This window comes from Tupaia chinensis, unplaced genomic scaffold (assembly GCF_000334495.1).
Source record: "Tupaia chinensis unplaced genomic scaffold, TupChi_1.0 Scaffold000140_1, whole genome shotgun sequence".
Classification (NCBI taxonomy): Eukaryota; Metazoa; Chordata; class Mammalia; order Scandentia; family Tupaiidae; genus Tupaia; species Tupaia belangeri.
In genome coordinates, this window is record NW_006159610.1 from 5,606,072 (window position 1) to 5,619,797 (window position 13,726).

The following is a 13,726-nucleotide window of genomic DNA, read 5'->3' on the forward strand; positions in this document are numbered from 1 at the left end:
TTCTGCAAGGCTGATTAACATGGGAAGGTCCTGGATTCACACCCAGAGACCTCGCCAAGTATTCTGGGCAGCTATGTGCCCAACATGCAGGGCTGGCTGAGCCTGAGGGAAGGTGCCAGTGTGGAGACCCTGTTGGGATGCTTGCTTGCTCTCTCTCTCTCTCCCCCTTGCTTTCTCATGAATGAAATAAATAACTTCAAAGAAAAAAGAGGGGGAAGCATTTAAATCACAAAAAGGAAACCGATATTCTGGTTTAAACATGCACTTTGTATGATGATGGGTAACATAGGTAGATAAACAAGAAAATGATCATTTTCTGGTGTCCCTAAACACCCAGCTTCTGGATCTACTAATCTAGTCCTAGACTTCAGATGAACCCTAGACCATTACTGAACCCCAAACCATGGATCACTAGATGGGCTTCTTAATTTATATTTCTATTATTAATTACAGCTTAGTCTAAAGCAAATATCATTCCAGTCCTTTATTTCAATGCCAGAGGGTACATGCATGCAACAAAGAGAGAAAGGGGTAAAAAGCACCCCTGATGGTGGGCAAGCCATACCACAACCCTCTCCTTCACTCCTAAATCCCATCAAAGTCCTGGGCATACAACACCCAGTGTGTTGCTGGAACCAGGACATGAACCACGGTGGGCAACATGGGCCCTGGCTCCCTCACCCAGAGCTCAACTATTGGGCCACAGGGTCAGCCCCATCCCAGTCTTTACTACCAAACTTGAGAGTCCTAAATTCTATATATGACTAAAAGGACTGCAAGCATAAAGTTTTAAAGAAAGAAGAAAAAAAATTTAAGTCTAGATAAGACTGCAAGGCCAAAGATAAGAATATTTTACATCTATCATTTTCAAAAGTGATAATCATGAATTTTCAAGAAAGATATTTTTATAAAGCAAGAATACACATGGCATGCACACACATTGAGGACCTTGGTTATTTACAGACTATGGCGAACAGAGCTTTTGAAAATGCGGTCACTAAAGGGAAAATGAAGTTTCCAGAGTTGAGCTTATGTGTGTTCAATTCTACAAAAATGACAACTGAGTTTCTTTTCAAAGCCTATGAGGTCTCTCCTGTGAGTGCCTCTGCAGTTTCTATCATCCTCCACCTTCTCTTCCTGATGTTCTATTTCTCACGCATTCTCAGCTTGTCCTGCCCCTGGACCTTTACTCTTGCTCCTTTTACTGCATGGAAAGCCCTACCTCAGAGGTTCCTGAACTTTCTGGTTCATGCCACTCTTCAGGTCTCAGTAATTACATTTCCTGATACCTCTAGGCCAACATATATGAAGAAGAACCTAACTCTTCTGTTTATGAGGTAGTGAGGTGCTAATAATGTATTATGTGATTATGTCTTCACAACTTTAGTAGCTATTTGAAAAAATAAAACATATTAATTGAAAAAAAGGTCTATGTTTCATTATTTTAAAGAATTATTTTGTTTAACTTTATTTATTTATTTAAATTTGACCAGAGAGGAACAGAGAGAAAGAAAATGACAAAGTGAGAAAGCAAGTCTCCAGGTCTGGAACTCGAATCACAGTCAGCCATGTGGGAGTCCAGTGCCCTTAACCACCATGCCACCTGCTGGTCCCTATACTTCATTTTTAAGTAGCCTCAATTATTTCCTAATGGCAGAGTAATGGGCATGACACAATTTCTCAAACCTCGGAGTAATATTGGACACCAGCGGCTCATTCCCTAGTCCACAGTGTTTTCCACGTGGCACTGCTTTTTACCAGAGTAACTACCAGAAACCCAGCTTAACCAACTAATGATGTCCTTGAAAGAATGTAGCATGACCTAGTGTTGAAACTGTCACCTACCTTGAATTAGTAGAGTGCATGGTGTCTGACAGATGTTGAGTATCACTGTATTTCCCTCAAAAACAAAATACCTTGCAGTGCTCTGTGAATTCACTGGACTTGAGCACCTTCATGCAACATTGCAGAACTTTGACTCTACCTTGAATTTTTGCACAATGTTTGTTTGTTTGTTTGTTTGTTTTTTCCTGCATTCCCTGGAAAACATATCCTAGGGCAAAGTTTATAGAAGTCAAGGCTTTAGGGGGAATTGTAACTTCAGGGCTTAAGAATTGAGAGAAAAGATAATTAAGACAGAAAAGAAGGGACAATAAATCCAAAGTGATGAGTAATTAAATGGTTCTAGTCTCACAAACACACAAAATATCTGCTTAATTGGTCACCAGAACTTCCTTTAGACAGGATATATCATTGGGCCCAAGAACATTCTGTCTATAGGAAGTAGAGGAATTTATCTGTCAGCATCTTCCTGTCCCCTGTCTCTCTCCGGGTGAAGTTTGTCCCCTAGGAAATTAATTCACCCTCACTTCGAGGTTGGGTTATTGGCTCTTTCTGGCAACTGCTAGGCAACTCAGTTCTTCTGCCCCACAGAGAGATTCCTCACTCCTTTTAGGAAGTGCTGGGAGAACCCCTCAAGGATAGAGGCAGGGCCAGAGCACCAAACTGCTGGGTCTCCCACTCATGAGATCCCAATGGAAGCTGTGCCAGAGGCCAGCCCTCACCAGGAGTAACCTGGGTTAGCTGCAGAGATAGGACATGAGGCAGTGGCAGCTAGGGCTCTCCAGAGAGCAAGTAAAGAAATAGCATGTAAGGAACAAGGCACATAAACTCGGCCCTAGCCACTCCACCTTTTCTCATCATTCAGGTCTTACTTGGTGCCACTTCTTCCCAGGAACCACCCTGGCCTTCCCTAAACTGCTTTTTCCAGCCATTACCAGACATATACCTTTGTTTTACTTTCCTCACGATGCTTTCTACTGTCTAAATGTTGCCTATTTGTTTCTCTTTTTTGCTCTTCCAGCTCCATCCTGGGAAATGTGCTCAGGAAAAAACATGCTGGGCATGAAGGATGTGCACAGCAAATGTTTATTGAATGAATGAGTGAGAGAATGAATGAATCTTACCCAACATTCATTTGCCCAGAAGAAAAATCAGAGAGCCAGCTGGGAAGGTACTGGGATTCTGAATCTACCCACCAATAAGAGAAAAGGGGATCCACATTAGGACTATGTGTTAAAACCAGAGTTGAAGATTCTCAGGTTTGAATCATTGCCATACAAAATGCACAACTACAGTGGGAACTTGTTGAATTGATATAAAGAAAAATAGTTTATGTTCTACAGATAGGAATTCATTGCCATGGGTAGTCTTGAAATGCAATTTAACTGAAAATAGTTATTATATCCCTGGAAGAAAAGGGGTCTTTTAGATGAGCAATTCAGCCTCCAATTATATCTTTCATGTGATGCTTCTTTTGAAATGACGGGAAAAGGAGGTGTCACTACTTTCTGAGCAACCCAGTTACCTCCAACAGGTTCTGTCAAGGTCTTCCAATTTTTCATCATTATTCCTCATTTTAACTGCTGGTACACACACACACACACACAGGTATAATTTTTTTTTTTTTTGGAGAGGTTTTTGCTATAGGGCGCGTGCGCTCACCAGACAGAGAGAGAGAGACAGGGAAATAGAAAGCGAGAAATCAACCCCCAGTGGGGATGGCCACACCGCAATCCCTTCTCCTCCATTCTTCTCTCGGGATCTTGGGCACACATGCACACGTGCCCGGCGTGAGTTTTAAACCACCGGGTCCGGGACTCGAACCGCGGTCGACTATGTGGGAGGCCAGCGACATAGCTATTACGCTAACTGCTGGTCCCCACACGTATAATTTTAATGTTTCTATGCTTGAGCAGCTAGAATGGAGGTCAGTTAAAGAATTAACATGTATTTCCATTTAATTTTCTCTTGCTCTGTTCCGACCCCTCCATCCGAGAGTCTTTGAAATTTGAAGTCTACCATTCATTGCACTCACTATCCCTCTTGGTTACTTACCAAGTGATCTGCAGTACACTTGATGAAGCCACTAATACTTTTTCTCTTGAAAAGAGTAAGGCTAGGATCAGAATATGCAATGCACTCCTAGAAACTTTGATCCATGCTGACAGTCATTTGTTTTATGGACAGTTACTAAATGTCTACATGTAGTATACATTATTCTTGGCACTAGCAATTCAGCAGAGAAAAAAATAAAACCGAAGAACTTGTTCTCTTGGTACTAAACATTCACATGCTCCACTAGTCAGTAACTCTTGTACATAATTATTAAAATCTATTGGGTCATCTGGAAAGTCATGATACTTTTTTTTAGAAAAACAGGCAAATATTGTTATTTTCCCAACAACCTAATATATGAAAACATCAAGATGGACTCCTGGAATCCATGTTTATTTGTGCACAAAGTTCAGTCGAGGGACTTTGTCCAATATTCCTTCTATTGCATTTCCCTAAAGTATCAGACAAGAAACTCTATCAAAGAAAATGAGGAAGTCCTAATGTGACTTTTTAATTAAGTCATCCTAATTTCAGGGATCATATATTAACTTTTTCAACATATAACAAACATTCCTTGATCTTCTTTGATATGAACACTACGCTAATGCTAAGGATACAATTCAATAGCTTCCCCACAAGAGTTTACAATTTAATTATAACAAAGACTATTTCCTTTCCTTTTCACTTAAAAGTAATGAAAGTCATATGGCAGACACCAATTGCCTTTTTACTTAAAAGCCACTCATGTCCCTTTTCTTCCTCATTTTCCTAGACTACGTAGATGTATAAGAAAAAATGCTCTCTTTCCCAGAGTGTCCTGAAGTGAAGTGTGACGATGTGACCCAGTTCTCAACAATGAGATCAAAGCCAAAATAATCTGATAGCGCTTCTGGGGAAGTGTTTTATTGAGATAGATAGATAACATGTCCCTTTAGTCCTTTGCTTGTCTTCCTTCTTCATGCTTAAAGAGTCAACTGAATGCCTAGAGGTATAATCGCCATCCCACAACCATAAAGATGAAAACCATTTGCTAAGGATGGAAGAGTAAGAAGATGTAATGGGTCTTGGTCTTTGATAATTTCCTCGGGCAGTTGCCATTCCAGGACAGCCTGACTACTGCTAGACATTTTGGTATGTGAGAAAATTAAACTCTGATCTGTTCAAGCCACTGTTGATTGATTTTTTTTCTATTTTTTTTTTTGTTTGCAGCCAAATGCATTCCTAACTGTTATATGAAAACAAATTTTGGAAAATATTTAAAATATTGATTGATATGTCCATAATAACTTATATCAAAGGGGATACTGGTATGTATTTTCCCAAAACTGTACTTGTGTAGATAATTTCCAAAGTTCACTATAAGGATATATTATGCAGACTTCCGAAGTGATAATTATGGGTCTCTGTGGAAACTATAATTGATGATGGTGTGCCAAATGAAAACACGAGGATATAAAATTGAGTTATGCCATCACTGAAACTATAAAAAATGGTATATAATGATGGAAAAGGAATAGAAAAATAGGAAAATAGCTCATTTTAGAAGTCCTGTCCTCTGCAACTAAACAAGAGAAAGAAAAAAAGGGACACCCAAACTGAAAAAAAAAAGTAAAAATGTTTCTGTTTGCAGCAATGTGAACTTATGTGTAGGAAACCCAAAGGATTACACCAAAAATATATTTTAAACAGCTAGAACTAATAAACAAATTAAACAGTTACAGATTATAAATCGACATACAAAAAAATCTGATGTGTTTCTATATACTAACATAATCAACCCCCAAAATTAAGAAAATAATTTCACTTTCAATAATATCAAAAAGGATAAAGAACTTAGGAATAAATTGAACAAAGGAGATCAAAGACTTGTATACTTAAACTACTAAGTATTGTTGAAATAAATTAAAGAAGATGCAAATAAATTGAAAGACATATTATGCTTATAGAATGGAAAACTGGATAATGTTAAGATGTTGATACTATCCAAAGTGATCAACAGATTTAATACAATCCTCACCAAAATTCTTTTTTTTTTTTTGAGAGGTTTTCACTATAGGGCGCGTGTGCTTGCCAGACAGACAGAGAGAGAGACAGAGATAGAAAGCGAGAAATCCCCCCCCAGGAGGGATGGCCACGCCGCAATCCCTTCTCCTCCATTCTCCTCTCAGGATCTTGGGCACACACGCACACGCGCCCGGCGTGAGTTTAAGCCACCGGGTCCGGGACTCGAACCATAGTCGACTACAAGGGAGTCCAGTGACATAGCCATTACGCTAACTGCTGGTCCCCCTCACCAAAATTCTAATGACATTTTTTGCAGAAAGAAAATAATCTATACTATGATTTGTATGGAATCTCAAGATACCCTAAATAGCCAAAACAATCTTGAAGAAAAAAAAAATGTAAAGGTTTTTTATTTTCTGACTTCAGAACTTATTACAAAGCTACAGTAATCAAAACATTTGTTACTGGCATAAAGACAGACATAAAGACCAATAAAATAGAATAGAGTTCAGGAAAAAAAAAAACCTCTTACATATAGGGTCAAATGATTTCTAGCAAGGGTGCCAAGACCATTCAATGGGGAAGGATAATCTCAACAAATGGTATCAAGAAAATTAAATATCTGTGGACCAGCAGTTAGCGTAATGGCTATGTCGCTGGATTCCCATGTAGTCAACCACAGTTCGCGTCCCAGACCCGGTGGCTTAAAACTCACGCCAGGCGTGTGTGCGTGCCCAAGATCCCGAGAGGAGAATGGAGGAGAAGGGATTGCGGCGTGGCCATCCCCCCTGGGGGGGTGATTTCTCGCTTTCTGTCTCTCTGTCTCTCTCTCTGTCTGTCTGGCAAACGCATGCGCCCTATAGCGAAAACCTCTCCAAAAAAAGAAAGAAAATTAAATATCTGCATGTAAAAGAATAAATTTGGACTCTTATGTTAACTACCCACAACAGTTAAGTCAAAATGAATCAAAGACCTGAACATAATACCTGTAACTCTAAGACACTTAGAAAGAAAATGGGGAACAAACTTTAAGACATTGTATTTGGCAAAGATGTTCAGGGCATGACACCAAAAGCACAGTCAACAAAACTTAAAAAAAAAAAAAATTTAAACCATCTCAAATTTAAAACTTACTGTGCATCAGAAACACAATCAGCAGAGTGAAAATACTACAACAACATGGGAGAAAATATTTGCAAATCATGTATCTGATCAGGAGTTTATATCAAAAATGTGTAAAGAACGCCTACAACTCAATAAAATAAATACACAAATAATCTGATCTAAAAATGAAAAAAAGGGGCCACAGCTGGCATGGAGGTTGAGGAGGCTGGATCCCACATGGCTGATGGTATGGCTCGAGTCCCTGACCTAGTGGCTTAAAAAAATCATACTGGGTACCTGTGAATGCACACCCAAACTCCCTGGAGGAGAACAGAGCTGAGAGGACTGGGGTATAGGCCATCATCCCTGGTAGGGGGCAGATTTCTTAGTTTCTCTCTCTCTCTCTCTTTCATAAGCACACACACCCTACAGTAAACTAAAAATAAATAAATAAATATATGAAAGAGAGATAGGACTTGAAAAGACACTTCTCCAAAGATGTATTAATACATAAATAGCACACACACACTACAGTAAACTAAAAATAAATAAATATATAAAATAGATATAGGACTTGAGGAGACTTTTCTCCAAAGATGTGTTAATACATAAATAGCCAACAAATATAAGAAAACAGGTTCGGCTTCACTAATCATTAAGAAAATGCTCATTGGAACCACAATGAGCTATCCCCTCACAGTCATAGCTACCCATTGACATACGAATGATAAACAAAATGTGGTATATACATACAGGGAAATCTCTTAAGAATTATTTTATTTTACTTTACTTCTTTTAATTTGAGCAGAGAGGGACAGAGTGAGAGAGAGACAGTGAGAAAGCCAGCCACCAGATCCGGAACTTGAAGTGTAGTCAGCCATGTGAGAGTCCAGCGTCCTTAACCACCACGTCACCTGCCAGCCCCACGAAATGAAATCTTATTCAGCCTTAAAAAGAAGGGAAGTCCTGAGGAGAGCTACAAAATAAATAAACCTTGACATTATTCTTTTAGTCACAAAAAGAAATATTCTTTGGTTTCTTTTATTTGAAGTATCTAGAGTAGTCAGGTTCATAGAAACATAAAATGGTACTTACCAGAGTCTGGAAACAGGAGGAAATGGGACTTGTAGTTTATTGGATATGGAGTTTCAGTTTTGCAGGACAAAAAAGTTTTGGAGATTGGTCACACAATAAAGTGGATATACTTATCACTACTGATTCGTATAATTAAAAATGGTTATGCTGGTCAATTTTAGGTTGTATGCTTTTCATCACAATAAAATTCTTAAAAAAAAATACTTAACAGTGGAAAATACCTAAAACAAGGGTAAACAATCAAGTTCTATAAAGCAATAAGAATGAATTATTGAACTCCATCTCTGATTATAAGTCCCAGACCATGAGCAAGGAAAATAAATTCGCTTACGAAGATGGGTCCAAATAGACTAGGAGCCAGGTGAGGGCAAGCGCAAGACAAAGGAAGAAATCATTTCTTAATGGAGCCATCTAAGTTGTCATGCCAATTACTGTACCAGATTTTGTCGAAGCTTGCTCTTCCCTCTTCATTAATCAACGATAATGCAGAATTACAGAGTGAAATTATTTGCCAAAGAGTTTTCCATTTTCTGCCTCTCTAAGATGATACTGATTGGAGAGAGGAAAGTTCCCTGAGGACAAATACTCATGCTCTTAGGACCAAGGTTTACTTGGAGCAAAAACAGAGTGCTTAGAGGTCTGCTTTTGTTATTATTACAGTCCCTATGGTGAGCCCAGTGCAATCAGCAATACTCATCCAGGCCAATCCGCCATTAGGGAGCCACACATGAGAACATTTACATTTCCCTTTTGTTTTGAGCTAGTGGGTCTTTAATTGGATTGCAGTAATTTAACCTTCCTAGACCAGCATTACTCCTGCTATCCAAGGGACTTGAAAGCAGCTCCTATTTCGTTTATTTGAACTTCTAATCCATCCAGTGTGTACTACTGTTTCTCAAATTTCAGTCATATACGAGCTCTCATAAAGGAAAAAGGGATTATTACAGACTTACAGATTCATTTAAATTCTTTTGATTATAATTTTAATACTGCTTTACAAAACTATAAAGGTCTTATATTAGTATACAACAATAAAACCAAAATAATCGTCAAATACAGTACAAAAATATACAATTCGGGTATTTCGAATTATGACATTCATGTCATATAATGGATAAGATTGTTTTCCTCTAACTGAATCATCTTCGACAAGAATATGGTCCCATTTGCTCCAGAGCAGGTTCTTTCTAGATGGTGCTGTAAAAACATTAAGCTATCCAGTAGTAGTTCTATACTGCAATTACAGTGAGCCCTTTGCTCACACAGCCCACCACGATGCCATTTGGCCTTACTTAGCAGAAAGACATCATTTACATAATAATTCCATTTCTATTCTTTACTCATTAACCCACAGTCAGAAAATCGTGCTACACGGTGATCAGTGAAAATGGGGCTTGTGCATTCAGAGCAGTTAGTATCAAAGGATAGTCCATGGGATGTAGAATGTGCATGTGCTATATTCATTTTTTAGATGACCATATAAATGAAGCAAACACTATTTAATTTTGAAGACAAATAAGAGAAGCTTCAGATTCTCGGGATTAAGGGAAGAACGCTATTCTATGCCATGCCTCTCCGCATCTACTTAATACTTGAATGATGTTATTTCATTGTTCCCTGTTTATCTCTACCAGTTAGAGTATAGCTCCTTGAGAGCAATAAGCCCTGTGGTTCTACTGCAGCCCCCAATAAAGCTCTGTCCATTATTAAAATGATAAGTGACCAGTTGTTTGCTTGCTGAACTGAATGACTGATTAGTGTTTCCTAAGTGTTTATTGCTTTGAAGTCTGTACCAGTCAATTCACTGGGCTAGAGAAAGTATAATTTCTATGTATTTTAAGAAAAGGGTTCAGTCCACATATGGATCATTTCCAGACATAGGAGAGGTTCTGTTGGTTCACGTGAGTATTACTCTATTTGCCACCTGTGTTCAGACCGTAACACCTGAGCACTCACCTTCTTGACTTACTCAACTGGAGCCCTAAACTAGAAAAGGGGACAAGGGAACCAGCAGATGGTGTAATGGTTACATCACTGGACTCGCACAGAGTTGACAGCAGTTCAAGTACCTGAGCTGGGAGCTTAAAACTCCCACCAGAAGTATGTGCGTGCATGCCCCAAATTCCAAGAGGACAATGGAGAGAAGGGATCTTGGTGTGGCCATCCCCCAGAGGGTGACTTCTTGCTTTCTGTCTCTCTGTCTCTCTGGCGAGTGCATGAACCCTATAGCAAAAATCTCTCTTAAAAAAAAAAAAAAGAAGAGGGGACCAGCAGTTAGCATAATGGCTATGTCGCTGGACTCCCACGTAGTCGACCGCGGTTCGCGTCCCGGACCTGGTGGCTTAAAACTCACGCCGGGCGCGTGTTCGTGCATTCCCAAGATCCCGAGAGGAGAATGGAGGAGAAGGGATTGCGGCGTGGCCATCCCTGCTGGGGGGTGATTTCTCGCTTTCTGTCTCTCGGTCTGGCGAGCGCGTGCGCCCTATAGCGAAAAACCTCTCCAAAAAAAAAAAAAAAAAAGAAAGGAAAGAAAAAGAGGTCAAGATTTAAAACAAAGAAAGTACAGAAAAATCTTCACCATATCTTGCAAGTACAGAAAAGCCTTCACCATATCTTCCATAGTCAGAAGCCCAGGCTCTGAAGACTTGGGGGTGGAAAGGAAGCTGGATGAGAAAGCCAGGGGCAGGATGATTGCTCTGTCTTTACCAGCAGCTGGTTGGATGGCCACAGGCAAATCACCTAACCTTTGTTATTTAGTTCTCTCATTTATAAAATGAAAGGGTTGAAATACAGATTTTTTAAATTCTTTCTCACTTCCAAAATCTAAGAAATGTTAAGGACGTGGAAACTGAAGAGTGTAACCAGACTCCTACCTTACCTACCTTACCGTATATTTCGTTGCCTTAAAGCAGCCTAGCAGAGACCTTTGCTACTTAATTCCTCCTTAAATATATATATATTTTTTTCCATCTCTCTCTCACTTTCTCGACCTCCATATGGTGACCATCATTAAAGAAGAAAGAGATTAGGGGTAATGGCATCAGGAACGTTTTCAAAGTGTGTGCATACAGAAACTTCTTAAAGATACCAATGTGTTCTCTTTCTCTCAGGAATAGATATGGATCCTTTTGATGTTTTTGCATCTCAGAAAGTAATTTCATGAGTGTGTTTGGCAATCTGAACATTGAACTATTTCCAAAAAATGGCTTCATCAAAGCTAATGGGTGACTGTAGTCTGGTAGTCAAGAGTTCATTGATGTGTTTCCTGCTCCATTACTCAATAAACATTAAATAAAAATAACAGAAACAATGCTATTAAAGCTACTCTCCGTGAGTTCTTTGAGATGGAAGGAAGTTGGAAGGACGAGGAGAAAAGACATTATGTAGAAAGTTGTAACTCATAAAAAAGATGTGTTTTTCTTGCACAGCCTTAGACTTGCCAAGTAAACTTTGTGTTCTTCATTTGTTTTGTTGTGTGCTTGTTTTCTGTTTATGATAGTGCTCGTACATATGGGGAATGGGAGAAAGAAAGCAAATGAATGAAAATCACCCTCCACAGAGTTTGGTCACACTTGATCCCCTTCCTCCAGTTCTTCAGTCCTCTGAGTTGGGACTTTGTGTTTTGCCTTGAATCTGTGAAGGCTGGTTATCGAGTATCACTCCGACAGTTTGTCAAGGTGGAAGATTCTGCTCTCTTGTAAAGACATGTAATCATATGGAAAATAGTGGCACCGCTGTGCAGGTTAAATTGTTCTTACTTTTTAAAAGAAGATATTAAAAGTTTAAGAGAGTTCAGAGGCAAGTAACGAAGACTACTAAAAAAATTAAAATGGGAAGAAGGAAAGGAATTAGAGATGTTTGATGAATACAAAAAGGGAAAAGTTAATGGCTGACAATTACATCTTATGAAAATGTCAGATTTGTCAACAAATCTAGAAACAATGACAAAAAAAAAACTGCTTTCCTCTAATAAATTTTTAAATTCAGAATTTATTGATTCCCAAAACTCAAATGTGTTTTTTAAGCAAATATCCTTAATAGCCCTCATTATGGTTTTATTAACATTGTCTTCAATTTCTCCATTTGCTCTGGTTCCACAGAAAGCACCTAATCTGATTATTCAGCCTGAGCTCCCTTTTTTAAATATCTCTGTCTCCTTTAATAGCTAATTATGTTTCTTTGCCTACTTGAACCAACCAGCCTGTGGTATCCTTAGCACTACTGCAGTTGAGCTATTAGATTTCCTGGATAGAAATGGATAGTCAAGAAGTAAAGGTGATGAGGATATCCTTTTTCCTTCCAGTAGGCCTACAGCAAAAACTCGGGTCAGGAGGGAGGTCTGTAAGTATCCCTCTGGTACCAAGAGCTCCTGCTACAGTTAGTCCACACAGGGAGCCTCTCTCCTAGCCAGCAAATGTTTTTAGCCCCTGCTCCAGAAAGGTCTCTTGGCTAAGCCAGCTGATTTCCCAAGACATGCAAGCAGATGATGAATGGTGCTTGCCTTACAGCACTGACGGAGAGGCAGGCTTTCTTTGCAGCTCCCTGATTTGGGGAATCATCCTTTCCTGTGTGGTTAATCACCAAGTTCCTGGCTTTGTTGATTGTCCTATGTGGACTATCCACCAAGTTTTCATGTTTCACCACAGTTACCTTTGTGGTTGAGTTATCCATATAAAAAGTAGAAAGATTTAGGCTTCTGAAATCTGTACCCAAGTTATTTCCCAAACTCCCTAGAGCATTCATTTAAACTAAATCTTGAGAAAAGGCAAAGTAAATGTTGTCATTGTTTTAGGGGAGTTCTTGGAACCTCTGATTAATTCACTGATTTCCCTCTCTTTCTCTGATCCACCCACAATTTCACTCACCTCTCTTCATTTTCTAGCACTTGTCCGGTGCCTCTTACTTGTTTATTCAATGAATCATTTTTCAATGCAAAAACCCACCCACAAATCTTTTTCCGTTACCTTACCTGTTTAGCCATTAAGCTGGATAGGAATGTTTACAGGTTTCAAAACATGAGTGTTTCAGTGGAAACGTGTAATAAATACTGATGACTGAACTTTATCCCAGATCAAATGATTCTGATTTTCTTGGAATAGGTACAAGTATTGGGATTTTTGAGAAAACCTTACCAGATCATTCATTTTTAAATATTTTATTTAAGTTTATTAATCATTATTATTTTTTAATTTGACCTGAAGGGACAGAGAGAGAGGGAAAGTGAGAACGCTAACTGCCTGGTTTGGGACTTGAAATGCAGTCGACGCTGTGGGAGTCCAGCACCTTTAACCACCATGGCACCTGCTGACCCCACCAGATCATTCTAATGTATAGCCATGTTTGAGAACAGCTGACATGAAAGCTTGTTGGTTTCTCCTGGAGACACTATTTTGGGCACTTCACATGAATATTGGTATCCGATATAGCAGCATGGTTCCCCAAGATCCTTACAGAATAAACAATCGATGCTTTAGTAATTTCCAAAAGAGAAAGGTTTTTGTGGGGTGTGTGAAGTCATTAATAAAAGTTTTATGGGGGACAAGAGGTGGTGTGGTGGTTAAAGCACTGGACCCCCACATAGCTGCCTATGATTGGAGTCCCAGACCTGGTGGTTTGAAAATCACTC

At 39.2% G+C, this 13,726-nt stretch overlaps 1 protein-coding gene across 1 annotated transcript in view; it reads left to right on the top strand.

Annotated features, from left to right (window-relative positions):
• The first annotated feature begins 966 nt into the window (after positions 1 to 966).
• Positions 967 to 13,726, top strand: part of LOC106734537 (swi5-dependent recombination DNA repair protein 1 homolog) — a 25,979-nt gene continuing 13,219 nt past the window's right edge. Inside the window, 1 exon segment of the mRNA XM_014586452.1 lies at positions 967 to 1,095. Within this exon segment, the coding sequence (XP_014441938.1) occupies positions 967 to 1,095 (129 nt within the window).